General features: G+C 37.0%; 5 protein-coding genes across 6 annotated transcripts; 3 read left to right on the top strand and 2 right to left on the bottom strand.

The window, feature by feature from the left end:
- Positions 1 to 10: 10 nt before the first annotated feature.
- LOC145903317 (peroxisomal membrane protein PEX14-like) lies at positions 11 to 1,923 on the bottom strand. The gene is made up of 7 exons (XM_082991393.1): positions 1,616 to 1,923; positions 1,435 to 1,548; positions 1,246 to 1,331; positions 1,077 to 1,187; positions 893 to 985; positions 713 to 801; positions 11 to 647 (listed from the first exon to the last, which is right to left on the bottom strand). Exons 1-7 carry the CDS (start codon positions 1,767 to 1,769, stop codon positions 254 to 256), a joined length of 1,041 nt encoding a protein of 346 aa, XP_082847519.1. The 5' UTR covers positions 1,770 to 1,923; the 3' UTR covers positions 11 to 253.
- A 1,816-nt stretch (positions 1,924 to 3,739) lies between these two features.
- LOC145902427 (uncharacterized) lies at positions 3,740 to 7,215 on the top strand. Its single transcript, XM_082990383.1, has 14 exons — positions 3,740 to 3,847; positions 3,908 to 4,004; positions 4,090 to 4,220; positions 4,329 to 4,510; positions 4,577 to 4,690; positions 4,757 to 4,903; positions 5,025 to 5,121; positions 5,177 to 5,299; positions 5,376 to 5,458; positions 5,522 to 5,690; positions 5,746 to 5,909; positions 5,986 to 6,089; positions 6,417 to 6,510; positions 6,580 to 7,215. The coding sequence occupies exons 1-14, from the start codon at positions 3,781 to 3,783 to the stop codon at positions 6,649 to 6,651; spliced, it is 1,644 nt and encodes a 547-aa protein (XP_082846509.1). The 5' UTR covers positions 3,740 to 3,780; the 3' UTR covers positions 6,652 to 7,215.
- Positions 7,216 to 7,715: 500 nt separating this feature from the next.
- Positions 7,716 to 9,989, top strand: LOC145901334 (splicing factor 3B subunit 4-like). Its single transcript, XM_082988961.1, has 8 exons — positions 7,716 to 7,857; positions 7,940 to 8,043; positions 8,202 to 8,327; positions 8,568 to 8,696; positions 8,763 to 8,943; positions 9,041 to 9,160; positions 9,272 to 9,538; positions 9,600 to 9,989. Exons 1-8 carry the CDS (start codon positions 7,824 to 7,826, stop codon positions 9,848 to 9,850), a joined length of 1,212 nt encoding a protein of 403 aa, XP_082845087.1. The 5' UTR covers positions 7,716 to 7,823; the 3' UTR covers positions 9,851 to 9,989.
- A 93-nt stretch (positions 9,990 to 10,082) lies between these two features.
- Positions 10,083 to 13,051, bottom strand: LOC145901332 (GDH/6PGL endoplasmic bifunctional protein-like). Its single transcript, XM_082988960.1, has 7 exons — positions 12,363 to 13,051; positions 12,165 to 12,304; positions 11,892 to 12,095; positions 11,688 to 11,753; positions 11,487 to 11,624; positions 10,393 to 11,323; positions 10,083 to 10,329 (listed from the first exon to the last, which is right to left on the bottom strand). The coding sequence occupies exons 1-7, from the start codon at positions 13,037 to 13,039 to the stop codon at positions 10,089 to 10,091; spliced, it is 2,397 nt and encodes a 798-aa protein (XP_082845086.1). The 5' UTR covers positions 13,040 to 13,051; the 3' UTR covers positions 10,083 to 10,088.
- Positions 13,052 to 14,369: 1,318 nt separating this feature from the next.
- Positions 14,370 to 19,136, top strand: LOC145902475 (axin-1-like). 2 transcript variants are annotated; one of them, XM_082990465.1, is made up of 10 exons: positions 14,370 to 14,699; positions 14,829 to 15,143; positions 15,246 to 15,549; positions 15,785 to 15,903; positions 15,976 to 16,060; positions 16,266 to 16,416; positions 17,078 to 17,162; positions 17,409 to 17,853; positions 17,930 to 17,994; positions 18,120 to 19,136. In XM_082990465.1, the coding sequence occupies exons 1-10, from the start codon at positions 14,536 to 14,538 to the stop codon at positions 18,859 to 18,861; spliced, it is 2,475 nt and encodes an 824-aa protein (XP_082846591.1). In that variant the 5' UTR covers positions 14,370 to 14,535; the 3' UTR covers positions 18,862 to 19,136. The 2 variants fall into 2 exon arrangements, with proteins under 2 accessions (XP_082846591.1, XP_082846590.1); XM_082990464.1 differs by having other exon boundaries at positions 15,973 to 16,060; positions 18,120 to 19,135.
- Positions 19,137 to 19,414: the final 278 nt, after the last annotated feature.

Genomic DNA, 19,414 nt, shown 5'->3' with positions numbered 1-19,414 from the left:
AAACGCGGCCGTGGCGCGCTCAAATAGAATCGTCACAAAATTTAATTCTGTTTTCCTCACCAACATACGGGAGAACACGAAGTGCAAAAAATTACGAAACACACTGCAGCCCAAAAATCACAACCGACACATAACGCTGGGCGATATTAAAACAATGCAACACTTGCAACCCCGATTGCAAAATTTAAGAAGGCAGAGGTAAGAAAAAATTACATTGGGAATTTACAGAGAAACTACAACATCGTATGAAGACCTAATCCAATTCGGATTCTCCGCCAACGGACTGTGGCGCGTCACCATTTAACGCGGCCAGTTTACTGGGGCTGACCAACATCGTGTTGTGGAGATTCGCAGTCATTCCATTAACGGCTGGAGGTGTGATTACGCCATTCTCAAAACCTCCGTTGGTCAAGTGACCGTTCATTTTGTCCTGTGATGCAAGTGGATTTTCAAGCGACTCCGTATCATCGTCAACATCGTGGCTTTCATTTTCCTCCAGGTCAATGCGCTTTTGGGCACTGGTGTCCGGCGCCATTTCAGACAATTTTGACGAGTCTGGTTTAGGGTCTTGGGCTTCTGTTGTTTTCTGTTTGAGCTGCCAGCTTGGTATTACAGGAGGATTGACTGGAGCTGCAGGAAATTGTTTGCTAAATCCAGAAACAATATGGTTAATGATTTGGGATTAGGCATATTGGGTGTTTTCTGTGCTCACGTGCTCAAAAGCAGTGCTTTGACCGAAGAAATCTCAGCTTGTAGTTCAGGTAAGCTTGAATCTGCCATGGAACTATTTGAAGATTCTGCCTGCGTGTCACATGCAAATAAAATTTATAGTAACAAGCCGCAAGTAAATAATCACAGGTATGTTTTATGCCAACATGTACTGAATGTGTACCTTATAGACAGCAATATTGTTGGAAACTTGTGCAATCTTGACTGTTTGCTCACTAATTTGTTCTTGTAAGTCTCCAATAACTGCTTGCAAATCCTTGACAAGGTCAACATAAGAAAGTTTTACATAAATGTAAATGTTATCTCAAAGCGCAATTGCAGTTGATTTACCAAATACAAACTATTACCTTAATGCTCTTTTTCATTCCAGTATTTATTTCTTTGATACCCTCCTCCATGTGGCAAAGTTTTTCATCCATTTTTTCACTTCTTTGGAACAGTATTGGTTCAATGAACCTCTACAAATAATGTGTAAAGCCATACAATCTTTTTAAACACTTCCTTAAGCAGATTTACCTTGAAAAGTGTGTACAGGCCATAAACAACTCCACCAACAATAATAGCTATTGCAGAATAGTCTCGTATTTTACTCCAGACTGACACTACATCAACAAAAAAGAGTTGTAGTTTGGTTTTGCTGGGACACATGTTCATGCTAATTCTAAATAAAAGACACAATTAATATTACAAAAAATTACAAAGCACCTTCTTGCACAGGAGCCAAGCTTTGTGGTGGGGACTGTGTATAATTGGAAATGGGAGATGAGTCAGTAGCTCCTGATCTTTCTACAGCAGCTTGGATTTCTTCTTCAGTTAAACCTGGCAAAAACATAACATTTACCAAAACATATGTTACGCCAAACTCACAATGCAAATTTAAATGTACCTTTGCGCTTTAAAAATTCTTTTTTCTGAGCTAGTGCACTTGATTGCACTTTGGGGTTCTGAAGAAACTTGATTGCTGTAGTAATAAGGTTTTCCCGCAGTGGTGCAGATTCAACTACTGGAACATCTTCAGGAATTTCAGAATTATCCGCCATGATGGCTTTAACAGCCTGATCTATTTCATAACTTTTAAAAAGAAGTTTGAACAAAAGATTTAATGTAAGTTAGTTGTCAATTCGTCAGTCAACAAGTACAATAAATTATAATAAACTTTAAATGTGATACTGAAAGAAACCTTAGTTTCCAAACAAACCTCGTGATTCATTACACTAAAACAACATAATCTTACAAATGTACCGATTGCACACGAACCAGAACGTGCAAAACTGCAAAATATTTCTTGTTAAGTTAAGCAGGTAAACCTATATCATTGTGTGTGACGAAATCAGTCAAGCGTAAATGTAAAAAAAAACAGAAATTAAAAACCTTTGATTTATTTCATTTTCAAAGTTTTCTTAAGCAAACATTTAATTTTTTATTACATTTATGTAGCAGTTGCTTTAAATTCTGGCCAAATGTAGAAACTGACTTGCAAATTTAATACTGTAGCGAATTTAACGTCATGTAAGGAATTCGCGTCACAAAAAGGCCTGGTTTGCATAAGAAACGCGCCTTATATTGAAGATACCGAATAGTTTCAAAAACAGGAGCACCTCCAAATTACTTTACCTCAAGTCTGGGGGAAAGCTGTGACATCACACAAAACATATGGTAGTGTGACGTCACATCCCATTACTCTGTACTTCGATAAGACGCGGATGATGCGTTTCTACGCTCAGTGACATCATATGACTATTTTTGATGTGATGCTGTAACTTAAAAATCAACTTTGTAACTGTGACGTAATCTGATGTTTCCGATTATTCGGCAGTTCAGTTTAGCTAAAAAATCCAAATTTAGTTGAATCATTTTTGTAGCTACTGCCAGACAGATTGTAGTGGTTTTATGACAGGACAATTGTGTTATTATCTTAGTTTTGTTGGTTGTATGGTTTTTCTCGACGATAGTTGCCAGCCTCAAAAATTAATTGCTTATCTTTTGCAGGAAGTGGACAAAACGACAATGCTTCATTAAATAATATTTGACGCGATAAATAAACCTGTAACGGTTTGCCTGTGTTTTTGAAAACGTTATATATGGCGATGACAATCATAATTGCTTTGATCTACCACAAAAACACCCCGCGGCAGTAACAGTTTCATTATTACGCCACTAAATAAGACCTAATAAGTCGAAACAATGTCGATCTGTCTGCAGCACAAATGATCCCTTTGTTGCAGTTGTTCACTTGGTCTAATCTTGTTAGTCTTGTTTAATGCAAAACTACCAGGGCCGTTTGACCACAGAATACTTAAAACTCTCCATTCCTACGCATAAGGTCTCTGCCAACTCCTGCTGTACGACTATAGCACCTTCTGCGATGTCACGCAACAATTAACTCGCTTTCACACGATAACGTTCGCAACGGTTCAAACGTAACTTTTACTATCTCATAAACTTGCGGCCGTTTCGTTTTTTTTTCTTCGACTTTTTTGCCAAAAATTGTTAAAAGTTATGATCAGAAGTTAATTATTTTTAAATTCACATTTCCATGTCACTTAAAACTCCAATCTTGTCAATTTCTTTGATACATCCCTTGCATTTTCGCATTTTAAATCTTGTAGGAATACAGTTTTAGACAATAGTCCATATTTTAGACTTATTATATTTGTGTCGTACACATTCAAAATTCACAAAACTAAGTTCAATTTTAAATGCTCTGGATTAGAATGTTGCCAATGGTAACCACATAAGCATATTTTTTTGTTTTAAATGATCGTGTACTACAGTAAGGAAGAAATGTTATACTAGCATTTAAATCTCACGTTACAGTGTTTTATTTAAGTCTCATACACTATTGTTTTGTTCCTGAATGTGTTTTGTCATTCTTTATGTGGATGTTTGTAATTTGCATGCGAAAAAGCATTTCAATCTTTCAGTCCATTCTTACAAGTTACAGCTATTATAATTTCGTGATATTCTTATAATAAATAAAGTTAACCTCATTACAAATACTTTTAGTTCATACATAGTCAATTTTCACTGTGTTTAAACAAATTTTTCATCATGCCGCGTGGGAAGTCTGCAAGAAGCTTTCGATCGGATGGAAGTGAAGGTGATTTAGAGGGATATGGTAAGATTTTTGAATAACTTTCATTCCTTCTGATTTAAAACACTTTTCTTATCTTTGCAGAAGTGGAACTTGAAAAATTACAGCGGAAATACCGCATCATGGAAGGTGACAGACAAGCTTATGCTATTGAGTCACAGGATCTCATCCGTCGTCAATTGTATGTTATTTTACTTTTCACTTATTTTTCAATAAAAATATGTACAATATTGGTTTATGAAGTTTAATTCTTTGATTTATTTTAGGGCTGAAATAGAAAACCTGAAACAAGAAAGAGAAGAGTTGATGAAAAATCTTAATCTGGCTGAAAGCAAGTTTAATCAGGACAAGGATAAAGTAAACATTGCAGACATTCAAAAACTTTTGGATGAAAAAGGTAAAGCAATTTCTCTAACACTATTCACTTAATTTTGTGTCAAGGTTAATTTTTTCTTGCTTTACACACTTAGTGCAATTAAACAAATTTGCAAAACTTGTTTTAAAGATGAATGTCTGAATGAAATTGATCAGGAACGCAAAACTCAAGCAAAGCTAGATGAGCAAATTCAGATATGGGAGCACAAAGTTCAAGAGCAACGTCGAAAAATGGGTGGGGGTGAAGCAACCAGGGGATTTGCACAGCACACCCAAAAGCGCATGAGTGTGTTAGAGGGAAGACTCCATAGGGTATTTAGCATTGTCTTGTTTATGGTTTGTTGTTTATGTTGTAATTGTTTCCACTTTGTCTTCTAGGCACTTTCAAAGTTTAACATTGCACTGACCAACAATAGTTCCTTGAGAGAACAGATTGAAACTCTGAGGATTGAAAAGGGAAGATTCCAACAGATGTTTAAAAAGCTTGAAAAGGTGCTTGTATAATGTTTGGTGATTTAAATTTAAGCAAAGTTTATAATGGAGAATTTCATTGGTTAGGAACTTAAAGACCTCAAGAGAGAAATTGGGCAAGTAATTGAAGCAAGCACACTTGCTTACGATCAGCGTGATGAAGCTCACAGCAAAATTGTCCTGCTCAAGGAGAAAGCAGACAAGGATCTGCAACTTTTCAATGCTGAAATTAAGGTGTGACTGATTGAACAATTCTTGAAATAATAATTAAAAGCCACAAATACATTTATGTTGCAGCTAAACAAACATTACATCACAGTTAAGTTGTTTACCACTTGTGTGAACTGTATTACAGGAATTGCAAAGAGTTATTGATCATGACAAGAAACTTCGTGATTTTATGATGGCTAAAGGTTTTGCAAGAGGACAAGGCTCGTCAGATACTAGAAAAGGTCATATTTCACATTTGCAAACTAGGTTTGTGTTCACATCGGCTTTTGCTTGCAGATAAGGACTCTAAAAAAGGCGAAGGAATTCAGAGCATTGAAACATACGAGGCAGCTTTTAGAGAAATTGAAGAAATCACTGGCAGCACCAATATTGATGAAATAGTGTCAAACTTCATCCAAGGTATGATTGCCTTTTCTTTTAAGCCAGGCAATAACAACTAAGTTCACTAAACCATGCAAAACTATTTCTTGTACAGTTGAAGACAGCAACTTTGCGCTTTTTAACTACGTAAATGAGCAAAACAATGAAATAGAAAGAATTCAGGACATCATTGAAGGGGTAAAGTCTTTGTGAGCTTTATTACAGCTAATAATTAACGTGAAAAATTGTCCACATTTTTAGATTCAAGGCAACATCAGGCAGTTCCGTACAGAAGGCCATAAACTCGAAACTGACAGAAAGCAAATCTTGAATGACCTGGAAGTGTCAACAAAGGCTGCAGTTGACAAGAGTTCAGAAAATGAGGCAATGCTCTCAGCAACACTCAAAATTTTGGACCAGCTTAAACTAGGTTTGTTTCTTTAATGCCTTTTTTAGTATGATTACTACTGTTTTTGTTTTGTCAGGTGTTGGATCATTATTTAGACGTATAGGATGTGACAGCGGCGTGTTAAATGATCTTTTGGGTAGTGCAGAAGGAGTCAAAGATGACAATATAATGCAATACCTTGGGATCATTGAACAACGTGCAAATGAACTTTTGGCGGCACAGTCATACTTGGATTCACAGGCAAGAACTTGCTAAAAACAGTTGATCGCCATAACATGAAGTCAATGTTAATTATAGTGATGATTTTGTGTTTTAGGATTATGAAAAGCCCTATGATCCACAGGAAACTGCTCGCATTATTTTAGGTCAAGTGCCTGTTCCTCCTGTGCAACCATTGTTAATTGCACCACCTTCCACTGGGTAAAATTTGTAAACTACAAAACCATGTTGTATATTACAGAAATCTGACAGTTAGAGTAATTGCTATGAAGTATAGTTGTATATTGAAGAAGTTAATTGGAAAAACTATCTGATTCTTTCCAGAGACCTGAGGCAGAGAGCAAAGCAGAACAAGTTACTTGCATCAGTACTACAGATCAAGTATATTCTAATAAATCAGTGTAGCAGTAATTTAGACTCAAAATGTTTCAAGAGAACAGGAAAGCGGGAAAGATATTAGGATTTTATCAATACATTGTCATTTGAGTTGTTTTAATTTACAGCTATTTAACTGTTTTGTATTTTCAGAGAGGATTATGACAGTGATGAATTGGAAGCAAGAAGTGATGAGGAAAATCGTCCACTTTCACAGGGTGAATTGAAAGAACGAATAATGAAGGGGGTAAGTAAATTATATTTGATACACAAAACAAATGCATGGTCTATACCTTATTCTCACTATTTTATACAGGTTCTTAAGAAAGAAGCAGCCGCTTCCAAGAAAGGGTTTAGATATGATTTGTCAGCTGCCAAGAAAAAGTAGCCAAAGTATTGTTATGAAAAACAATTGGCAAGAGAGTGTTAATTTGTACCAAACTATTTTTAATGCAATAGTTCATATGATGTCATAGATAGTTTGTAGTTTCCATGTAGACTTTGCAGTAACAAATATTCATGTAAGCAATGCTTTATAGTTAAGGCAGTAATGGCGACTGTGCATTAGTTTTGTTTATGTTACCTTTAGAACGTTTACCTTTCTGTTGTGTCTTAAATTTACTAACAGTATAATTTGGCATTCACAATAACTTACATACACATTGTCCAGTAACCTGTACACAGCTTTATCTTATCCTCAACAGTCGATGGTGTAATGTTATACAGTGCCACAACAATCATAATAATTTACCTGTGCAGATGCTTTTTGTTTGTGTTGTGCATTCAATTTTTTAACATATATTCACAAAACTTATTTACTACAGAAATTAAAGAAGTATAAATTTTTGGAGAACAATAGTTTCTTTATTTACATAGACTGTAGATGTACTACTGACTTGTTCATTTAGTTTTGTTTTATTTTAAAATTTAGTTTCTTGCTTTGTATGTTTTTTGTTTCAAAATAAACTGTCAACTGTGCATCTCATAACTGCAACTGGGTTCTCCAAGAATATTATGTCAAAATAAACGACTTAAATTTTCAATGAGGTAGTTCGAAGTCAATTTTCAATGAAGCAGTTGTTTTGTATGAATTCAGGATTCATTTATTTTCGTCGGCACAGATTTTATATCACTTATGTAAAGGAGACGAAAAACGTCCAACTGAGAACCAAAAGTTGTTTTCAAATAGCTGACCGGATAGGAGAGGACATTGGAGGTTGAACTAGATTGGATCTTAGGTAAAAGAAAAACTTATATCAGATTGATTTATACGAGTATCATGACAAAGTGATTTTTAAGTGATGTACGTTCGGAACGAATGTTCGTTAAAAGAAATTGGAAACGATAAAAATACATTGAGAAATGCTATGTACAGATGTGCCGCCAGAGTTTGAAAATGGTGCAAAATAAAAAGCGTATAAAACCCATGAGAGATTTGTTCGCGTGCGTTTTTGGTTCGTTTGCACTTTGGGACTTGCGCTAAGATAAAGTTACGCGAAGTTGTCAAGAATCCAGTAATTTTGGCGTAACTAAGTCTTTAACCTTCACTAGCCGATTACGATGGCGGCAGGGCCGATTTCAGAACGCAATCAAGGTATACAAATATTTTGGATATTAATATCGTAGACTAAGAAACCACAACGAAACTGAATGATATTCTTATTTTGTATCATTAGATGCCACGGTGTACGTTGGTGGACTTGACGAAAAAGTAAAGGAACCCCTTTTGTGGGAGTTATTTTTGCAATCCGGGGTAGTAGTGAGCACACATATGCCTAAAGTATGTTAGATTTTTCACCAATTTAATTTTTACGTATTTTAACCCAGGCCAATCTAAAAAAGAAACTTATTGTACGGTATTTGGAGAGTTTTAAAATTTTCAATGTAGTAAAGTGGGTAAATTTTAGGCATACTCTTAACCACTGATGTAATTTGTAGGATCGCATAACTGGAAGTCATCAAGGTTATGGGTTTGTAGAGTTCTTGAGTGAGGAGGATGCTGATTATGCAATCAAAATACTTAATATGATAAAGCTGTTTGGAAAGCCAATACGTGTTAATAAGGTAAGAAGGTGCAGAATGTGTGCCTTGCATGTGCCTGAAAAGGTCACTGCATAATTTTTCTGCTTAGGTCATGAGAATTTACAAATTTGATTTTAAAAAATTAGGGTCCCTGTAAAAAAAGGTTGGGAACAGTTGCTTTACATAATGTTAAGTTCTTATTATGGTGACAAGGCATAACGGACAAATAAAAAAAAAGTTGTTCAACAAATCCAATATAAAAATTTGGTTTCTTACTTGCAGGCATCTTCTCATCAGAAGAATCTGGATGTTGGAGCAAATCTTTTCATTGGCAATTTGGATCCTGAAATTGATGAAAAACTCCTGTATGATACTTTCAGTGCCTTTGGTGTAATACTGCAAACACCCAAGGTAAATGTTGATGTTAACTTGCAGAATCTTACAGATATGTTGATTGTGAAATATATTTGTTTTTAGATAATGCGTGACCCAGAAACAGGAAATTCTAAAGGATATGCCTTCATCAATTTTGCTAGTTTTGAAGCTTCTGATGCAGCTATGGAAGCCATGAATGGGCAGCATCTCTGCAACCGACCGATTAGCATATCTTATGCTTTTAAAAAGGATTCAAAGGGTGAAAGGCATGGAGGGGCAGCAGGTACATGGTTTTAAAATTAACTGAGGCAAAAATTTAATACAATGAAGAATAAAATGCATATATAAGCGCTAATATAAATATTTTTGAACTTTCACAGAGAGGCTACTGGCTGTTCAAAATCCGTTATCACAAGCTGATAGGCCCCACACCATGTTTGCTGATGCACCAAGTGATATGCCCCCAGTGAATGCAGATATGATGTCAATGGACATGTCAGGTAAATAAATAAATCCTAATTTTTTACTACACCACCCAATTCATCCGTTACTACAGTGTTCAGTTAAAAAAATTTTTTTACAAATTTTGACAAAATATATTTTTTATTTAGCGTTACCACCACCACCAATGCCATTACCAGGCATGCCGCCAATGGTTCCACCGATGATGCCACCAATGGGTATGGGGTCTGTTATGCCCCCACCCCTTGGGCACATGCCTCCCATGCCAAATGGGCCTATGCTTCACGGCAATGATTCTGATCAACATGACCACATGAATGGACCACCAAACATGTCATCACAAAACTGGGGCGGACCACCGTCAATGGGGCCCCCACCACCCAATATGATGCAATCCGGGCCCCCAATGGGAATGGGTAAAATATGGAGTATACAATATATCTGTATGATCTAAAAAACTGAACAATCATATTTTAGGACCAAGAATGGGTGGTCAGTTTGGCCAACGTGGTCCACCGCCACCCCCAATGGGCCCACCAATGGGTGGACCTTGGGGTGGTCCACCTAGGGGCCCTCCTATGTTTGATGGCAGCATGCCAAGAGGCCCACATCCAGGAATGGGAGGACCAATGCGTGGTCCACCTCCACCACGAATGGGTGGACCTATGAGAGGCCCACCACCACCCCCAATGATGGGAGGTCCTGGAAATTGGAATGATGATAGATGAAATGGATCAGGAGTATGGTGCTGTTATGTTCTGATGTCTAAAGCTCACTGGCTCAGCTACTGTAGAAAGTCGGAATCCTCGTTTTTGTCTTTCAGCTTTTGTATTCAATCATCAAAGAAAACAATAAAATTACACCTTTGATTGCACTTTTCAACTGCACAGGCACAGTTTCTCTACAGCTTGCATATAACATTCCACACAGCCAATTACAACACACAAGTATCTTAGAAAAGTGTACCTAAGTAGACAATGTTTCTTTGGTGATATACCATGAAAGGTTAGAGGTAGTCTCAAGAACTTTACATATAGGGTATTTCTCTTTGTCAATACAGTTTGTTAAAATTAGTGTTTCCATGATATCACGCTTGATTGGTCCTGACACAATCACTGCTATATGTTTAGCACTCATAAGACTCTTGTTAGTCAAAGTCATTCTTTTTGGTGCAGTTGCACTGCGAGTTTCAGTTAGAGTCACATACCTGAAAACAGAAACAAGGGGAATGCAAAATTAATGAATTAGTGGCATAATATTTATCACAAACCTGTTGGTTTCATTCAATGTAGGATTGTATGGAAAGAGTGATGCTGTGTGGCCATCAGTTCCAACTCCAAGCACAACAAAATCAAACACCGGGTCTTTGCCAATTACGTCTACCATTGTATGCTCGTATCTCTCAGCACTTCCCTCCCAACATTGCTCGTTTGGATACAACATAGGATGGATGTTTTGATGCTTCAGTTGCGGGATTTGATTGATGAAAGAATTACAAATGCTGTTAAAGTTTGAAAGTGAGTCTTCTGAGGAGCACCTCTCATCCACTTGCCACACATGAACACTTTGCCAATAAATGTTGTGAAGTTCCACATGTGCAAGATATTGAAACAGTGGTAAAGGACTGGAACCTCCAGAAAAGGCAATGTGGAATTCTTTTTCATTAGTCATTGATTTACTCGAGGCTGTTCGAATTGCTTGTCCAAGCAGAGTCATAACCTCATTTTGAGTGCCAACATATGCATTGTGACCAAGTACATTCATCTCTTTTACTTGCACAGTCATTTGAAGAGCCGATGCAAATAACAGTCCACCATCATGAAATATGATGTCCAAAAGCTTTCCATTTTTCTTTCCACCTGGGTAAATGACCAACTTGTGGTTTTTCTGTATACGACCAATGTTGGCCCAAATTCTCCAGGACTCCAGCAAACTTTCTGTCGTCACAAAATATTCCTTTCTTCCCAGAAAAAGCTGTTCTATTAACATGGAGTAAGCGTCCTTCACAACTTCTGGGACAAAAGTTTCAAAACAAGCCTCTTCTGTATGCAAATACTTGCCACCATTTAGTTTACCAGTGTGTTTCCATTGATCTGGGAAGCTGTAAGGTTCAGTGAACAATGACTTGCTTGCAACTATGGCTGGGGTTTTCAGTGTTCCATGCCCAATATGAAAACTTAGTTGTTTGCTTCTCGGACAATCTTTGAACATTTTTAAAACAAAATTTGGCTTTTTGCTCTTGAACAACTATGTAAATGCAAACAATATTCTTAACATGGTCGGGTCACTGATTTACGCACAATAACTATTGTTTGAGGCACCCATGCTAAAAGTTATATTTCCTCTGCGACGAATCTTGCCTACCTTTTTCAGAGTTTGCAGAAATTTCTGACTCCTTAAATACTACCCTTGCATATCCAACTCTTTCATCCATTTGTTTTCCAGCCATAATGATAATTGGAACACCATTCCATCGTTCAGAATTGATTCTTAATCTTACGACTGTCGACAACAGAAGTAGAGAACATTTACATGGTTGTTTTTACAAAACAAAATAGCACCCACCAGCAAAAGTTGGAGTAGTTGATGTTTCACTTGAACCAGCTTCAGCTCTCACTTCATCAACATAGTCTTTGGTGTAAACAAAACGTATAAAATTTTTATTAGAACGAATTTAGCTATAATTTTACCTATACAAGTCAAGAGAATTACTGCTAACAGCAAAAGAGAACATTTACAGTTATAATATTTTTCCACAAACAATGTTACCTTCATATTGCCCCAGCAAAACATCAACTTGCTGAATTGGCATGATTTGTTTTAAAAGGTCTAGTCGTCCTTTCATGATAAACTCTGTTATGGAATCACTTTCTTCGCTAGGAAGGTCCATAGTCAACAAAATTAGAATTTCAGTCAAATGATTTTGCATGACATCGCACATCACACCATACTGGTCATAAAAGCTTGTGCGTCCTGTGAGAAGCACATGATTGTGTCCTAAAGAGATAAAAAGCCTATACATATATTATTTGCATACTGTACCCTTAACTCCAATAGTTTCTTTCATGACTATTTCAATCCTTTCAACAAAATTCCTGTTCATCAGCTTTTCCACTTGCTTGTTGGCAAGTCTGAAGTTAATTATTTGTCCCACGGCCTGCTTGCCAAGATAATGGTCAATCCTGAACATCACGATTTAAAATAACTTCATTATACATAAAGTAAACAAAAAATATGAACCTGTACACTGCATTGTCATTTAGGTTTTGCGATATTGCTTCTGCCATACTAACAGATGATGGTTGATCATGGCCAAAAGGCTTTTCTAAAACGACCTTGAGTTGTTCTTTACTTTCAAGGCTACAGTGTGTTGATATGAATTCAGTAATGCTTTCATATGTAAATGGTGGAACGGACAAATAAAAAATGCGCTGATACTGACACTGTTGGCCTTTGTAACAAAAATTTTGCTCTGAACCTGTTTCTTGTAGATGCTCAGTACAGAAAATTTTATAATCATCATGTGTTTTTAGCTGAACATATGAAACACTTGCAATAAAGTTTTGTTTGTCTTTCATACAACGTACAACATTTTTATCGCAATGGACTACTTCATGTATTATAGCATCCAGCTGTGGCCAGTTGACAGAGTGGTTTTTCCTCCCAACTCCTGTAAAACTGAAAGTCCATCCATTACCAGATAATGAGGAGTAGTTCCTAAACAAGTCAAAAAGACCCTTCCACAAATACTTTTTGGCCAAATCACCAACAGCCCCAATCAGCACTATGTCCGCATGATTTGGCTGTTTATCATGAAGAACATTGCTTTGAATGTTTTCAAAATCTTGTGCACAAAGAACATATGTCCGCAGAAGCAAAAAAGCAGTTAATACTCCGTAAAAGGCCAGTAGTTTCATAATATTATTAATATTAATGCTGTAAAATATTAATTGTTATCACATATAGTAATGTTATCAACAAGAAAACAAGTATTAACGTGTATCATACAAATACCAGTGTCAATGCAAACATAAATGATCATTGGCCTACTGTATTGTACAAATTAACAATCAATTTAAAATTCTGGAGTCTGTAAAATGAGGTTTTTAGTAAAATCCAAACAGAAAAAGATAATGGGTTTTATAAATTGGACTTCCCCCACATCGTTACTTGACTACAGTGAAAATTTCTATCTTTTTCAATATAATTTCCAGGTTTGAGTTTCTCAATATCTTAGGTACTTGAATTTATTTGCTAACTTTTGCATGATAGTATTCAGTCAAAATAAAAACACAAATATTAAGTAACTGCACTGTGTTTGTAGTAGCTGGTACTGTTTGGTGCTAATATATTTTTGGTTGTCTTACGTCAGGATTTTATCCAAAGACTTTGTTGCTCTTTGCATGTTTCCTGTTGTTATGAAATTTATACAATTATTAGTAAGGCACAATTACGTTTCAATGATGACACAAAAGCAACCCAGATTAGTGCAATCTTTAAAATAAATCTGTAGCAATGCAATATTGTTTACAAGTACATGTTTGTGGCAGCAAATCTAGTTTGAAAGCATTGTGCACATGTTTTCTTGCAAATAAACATTTTGGGGAGGGCAATTTGATGATATGTGTTCATTTTTCTCAAAATGTTGTCGCATTTCGGTTTTGTGGAAAACTTGGTTAAGTTGTAGGCAAGTTAACAACAACAAGCTAACCAGCGTATTTTGTGTTGCAGCTTACAGATGGAAATGAGAAAAACATTCGCTTGATAAGATCAGGATATGCCGCACAGACCCCTGTCGAAAATATTACCTCAGAATCGCGCCATCTTGACACGAGAGTAGAAAAAAGGGAAACATCAAAGCGCGCTACCGACATTTGATCTTCGATGAATCCGCGCTGTTGCGGAGAAGTGGAATGTTGTTTGAATGCTTGGCCTTTCTTCTCAAAACATCAAGGGACAGATTAGCGCAAATTATTGAAAAGAAGGCGTGAATGATAGTTGCTTTTGTATGTTTATGTTTTGTGCGCCTGGAGCTGCGCCATTGTGAACGTTGTTACCGTGTATATGCAAGCAAGAGTCTAGATTTGGCGTATAGTCTTATAACAACATATTAACGAGGCAGCATATGCGGCTGTAGTATGAAGACATCTTTCTATTTTTTATAAACGTAACAAGCAATATGTATATTATTTCTGAAGTACAAGTATATGCTGATTGTTGTAATGTCCTTTTATGTTGAGTTTTGTATTGTTACAGTTTTTATAGTGAAAATGTGTTTGGTTTTTAATAATGATGGCATGACAAGTGCAATTTAAAGTGCCCAAAATCTGCTTGGCAGTAAGAAAAGATGCCAAATTTGTTTTTTGCCGGACAAGTTTTTGTACAGTTGTGCATGTACAACATGTGATACGAGATGGCGAGACCACCTACAAAGGAGATTGTGAACACTTATATGCTCGATCATAACTTTACAAGGCCTCCAACGATTGGCGAGGAACATGAACCGTCCCCTGTTGACCGAATGTCCAACCACAGCAGTGTCAGTGGAAAATCAGAAGTATCAACTGCAACACCAAGGTATGTCTTGGTGTTATTTATTGTATAATTCAAACCATAATCTTTTTTCATTGCACATAAAGCAAGAAAGCAATGATCTGTTTTATTTGTTTACTAGTATCAAATCTTATTTTATTCTTTAATTTACAGAAGAGCAGATGGAGAACTTGGATACAATCCCGAAGGCAGTGCTTCACCTTTTCCCGCCTATGAAAGATGGAAACACTCAATTCACAATGTACTTGAAGATACTGATGGCCTCAATGTGTTCAAGCATTTTTTGGAAGAAAGCAAGCTTGAATGTATTTTGGAATGCTGGTTGGCAATGAAAGGATTTAAAAGCTTTGGTCTTAAGTCTAATGGTCATAACAGCGGCAACTCTTCTGCTGCGTCATCCACCACAGGTTCAATGTCCAGCAGGAATCAGGTTGCTATGAAAATGGATGATGAGACCACAGAAAGAAGGTTTGTAAAGCATAGTATAACTCTCAAACATTTGATAGAGTTAATTATTTGTAAACTTCATATTTATATGATATTTCATTATCTCTCATTCTTTCTATTCAGGTTTAAACTGGCTAAGACGATCTACAAAAAGTTTCTGAGTAGGAGTGCAACAAATGCTGTGTCATCAATTATCAAAGGGCCGACGAAGAGCTACATCGGACAACAAATAAAAATTGCTTACAAGAACAGCAAAGGCCTGGACTCTGATCTTTTTCACCAAGCGCAAACAGAAATTGAACTTAATATGGAAGCAGAGCTTCACAGCAAGTTTTTGAACAGCGACAATTTTATACAGTACTCAAACCAATATGATAGCATGAGCCCCAAAGCAGGAAATACCCCGCTTCAAAGACAACAACCAGAGGTTAAATTTTAATAGATGTTTTTATTATTATTTACAATATAATATATCAGTGTTCAACTTGTTTCTAACTTTTACAGTTGCTTTTGTTTAGTATATGTTTGTACCTATTCCAACATCCAACTGCCAGACACTGATCATTATCGCATTAATATATCCAAATGGCTATCTCCTGCGTTGTCACCAATTGCTATAACCCCCACAAAAATAATCAAAAACTACTTGTTTTATTATTAAGAGTAAGGAGCCCGCTGCAGCCAAATCCACAAACAGAAATGCACCACAAGTCATTCCTGCAGACACTGGATATTTACCTCCAATTAATGAGGATGGTGAATGGAATCCTGCACATTCAAAGTATATAGTTTTTTTTTTGTTTGTTTGTTTTTCCTTCAGTAGTTATCTAAACTTCAATTTGTTTAACAGAAGGCCAGGAATATTAAAAATGGCCATCAAAAATTCAATAGAGCAAAAACTGAAAGACGGAGATATAAACGTTTATGATAGCAAACAGGTACATATATGCCTAATAGCTTTAAGTCAATGGTTTATTCTTCTGAAAACTGTGATTTTTGGCAGTGTCTAGCTATTTTGCTCTATGCATATATGCAATATATGAATTTGAATTTATCCTAAGAACTAAGTTGATGGGCCTAAATTTTCAACAACGATCCCAGTAAAATTATTCAGTTGTAAGCTTTATATTTTCAACATTGCAGCCAAGTGCAGCCTTGCCATATTACACGCCCAATATGTACTGGGTTCCCCCTGCATCAGCTATTGGAAGCGACAAGTCATCCGATGCCACTTCAGACACCTTGTCCTGTTCTGACAGAAGTTTTGAAGGGCTTTCTTCACACCAAAGAAGTTGTAAGCCAACCTTTGTAATACATAATAATTTATAACACAGGTTGAAGATGTGTACTTTTCATAGCTGTTGCTTAACTCTCTGTGGTAGAAACAATAAATAACCAAATTTTGAACTACTGTGAGAACAGTTACTGAAAAAACTTTGTTACAAATACTAATGATGTCAAAAGCCAATTACTAAAATTTCATGTTTAATTATTTTAGTAAAAACAAAAACAAAATTCATGTTTAATTATTTTGTTTTGTGTTTGCTATGTATCCTCACATACATCTTATAAAATCATTGAAATATGTTTTAATCAACTTGCATACCAAATAGACCAGAGGTCGGCAACCCATGGCTCATTCCTTTGTTCTTGTACCACAGAGACAACAATCTCATTAAATAAAAGAATAATTTGTAGAAATATTCCACATTTTGCATTTCTGTATGCTTGGTCATACCTGTATATTTTGCAAAGGTTTCATTGCAATTTGTAAACATGTAGTGATGCTTATTCTAACTCCTTTAAAACATGCTTTCGTTGCTCTGAGTATGTTTTAGTGTGAGAAAAGGGCTTAACTGGCTTTTTGTTTGCCGTAGTTTGCCGACCTATACAGCGAAAAATTTAACCAAATAATGAAACTAAAGATATGATATAATATTTTTTTTGTTTTTTAGCATCCCATAAGCGTTTCATTATGGCTCAAGTGAAGAGAAATCCTAATAATTTGCCTGAATGCTGTCACATACCACTAACATCAAGGTAAATGATTCCTTTTAATACAACCTGGCTAAGTATATTGTATTGTTAACTATAGAACATATACCAATCTATTTAACTATTTGTACATAACCCATTCAACAAGTGGTTAATGATTTTTTTTAATTGGGAATTGTCGGGACTCTTGGTATATATATTATATGTGGGATTATATGCGTCTTGAAAACAAAATCTCTTTGGTCAAAATTTTATCACAGTTTAATGTGAAATGAAATGTGCTTTTTAAAGGTGTCGAGACATACCAATGCTTGCTGAAAAGGACCCTGAAGCTTTTTTCATGCAACTAAAGGTGAAGCTGGATCAGGTTATCGAAAACAGAAGAAAGGAAGCCATTCGAATGAGAGCAGAAAGGCAAAAGAAAGCAGCTGTTGTTGCTTCAATAAAAGAAAATGAAGAGGAAAATGATCAGATCCTTGATAGTCATCTGGCACGTGTTCGGACCCTCCAAAGTCCTGGTGGGCGCTCCTCCCCTCCAATCAACGTTGGATTTCGGCGTTTGGCCCAAGTTAACAGTCAAGCCCACCATGGGAACCCTGGCTATGTTGCACAGGGAGGACCAACAAATCAACAATCACAGGCAACTCGCACAAAAGAGGAACTCACACAAAAGAAATTGGGTTTTGGATTTGTGCCAGGAATGTTGCAAAATGAGGTCCCCGACATTGCAACACCGGTAAAAAAAACAACTTAATTTCATTTTGCAGGTTTGTGGTCGTGCAATGCATTGACGATTTTTGATGCATTTTCAGGTTGTGCCAGTGGACAAAAATCAGATGATTCATGCGTGGATTCAAACGCCTCAGGCTTACCCAAAGTAAGTACACAAAAGAGTGTCAAGACCATTATGGTAAAATTTGAAATGCGACGTCAAAATGTGACCATTTGAATCATTTGCTTGTATACTAAAGGATATTGATTTTAACATATAACGCATTGCAGAAATAAGCGAATACAGAAGAAGGGCCGCTACACAGCACCGGTCATTGAAACTGTACCTGAGGACATGCCCTTCGTCCACCCAGTGCAAAACGACGGCCTTACAGTTACACCAAACTACCAGCGCCGTGGAATGCAGCCTTTTGCTCAGGACCCAACTATGCCCATCCTTGACCAGCCAGACGCCAGCACGACTATCCAAGAAGTGAAACGACGTCTTATCGAGGAGACCGACGGATCGTACGATCCCGCGTCCAACCTTGCCGCGTTGGAACTGTACAACGACACTGGCATCGTTCCACAGCCCCTCGGGACGGCTGTAAACAACTCTACCTCTTTTTCATCAGTCGGTACCTCTTTACAGGATGACCAGCAACTTCAAGGTCGCGACACCCACTCAGACACTGACTCGTCGACCGAGACAGCTACCTTTGCTAACACAACCAACGTGACCAAACCGACACACCAAGTCGACCACGGAATCATCAATACAACCACGGTGGTGTACTATCTGCCTAATGAGACCATTGCCTACAAAATTCGTCTACCTTACGCGCCGCTAACACTGGGTCAGTTCAAGGCCAAATTGCCTGCCAAGTGTCTCGGTTGCCGGTTTTACTTCAAGAAGTTCTCGCAGTCCATCAACAAGCCCACATTCTTCGAGTTCACAAAGGACGATGAGGTGCTTCCCTTGCACGATGACATAGTTATAGCAAAACTCAAGTTCGCCGACCCATCCCAGTAACGTCGCCACCCTCCCGTTCAAAATGTACTTCGACTTCACGCGCTGATTCATATCCACGCCGTGACTTCTTTCCCCCATCAAGTGCGTTCGTTTCGATGTTTTTATCCGTTTCGCCGTTGTAGTATAAAATAAGCGCGTTTTCGTATCTTGAATATATGCATGTAGCAATAACACGCCAGTGGTCTTGTTTTTTCGTTGTTTGCGCTCCCTATCGTGTGCATGCTTTCCACTACATTTCTACCGCGCCCGACTTTTGTTTACAGTAAATTTCATACTAATATATAGCCGTTGTCCTCTTAGTATAGGAACATAACACAAAACGGTCCTGTGATGTCATTTAAACCCTGTTGTCGACTGGGCCAATATTATTTTGCTCCCTTAAACTGATGTGCATCGCCGCAATAGCAAGCCTAAATTAAAGCATGGGCTCTGGCATAAAGGTTCAACCTATATGCGTAAGGCCCAGAATTTTAATCATTCTAAATTGTTATGCGATGGTGTGTTTAACCTACGCATTGCATAGAAACGGTAAAACTCAAATATCCGGTGAATT

Source organism: Ascidia mentula, chromosome 5 (assembly GCF_947561715.1).
Source record: "Ascidia mentula chromosome 5, kaAscMent1.1, whole genome shotgun sequence".
NCBI classification, from domain to species: domain Eukaryota; kingdom Metazoa; phylum Chordata; class Ascidiacea; order Phlebobranchia; family Ascidiidae; genus Ascidia; species Ascidia mentula.
The sequence above is the reverse complement of the archived record's forward strand: the minus strand, read 5'-3'. Positions and strand labels throughout refer to the sequence as shown.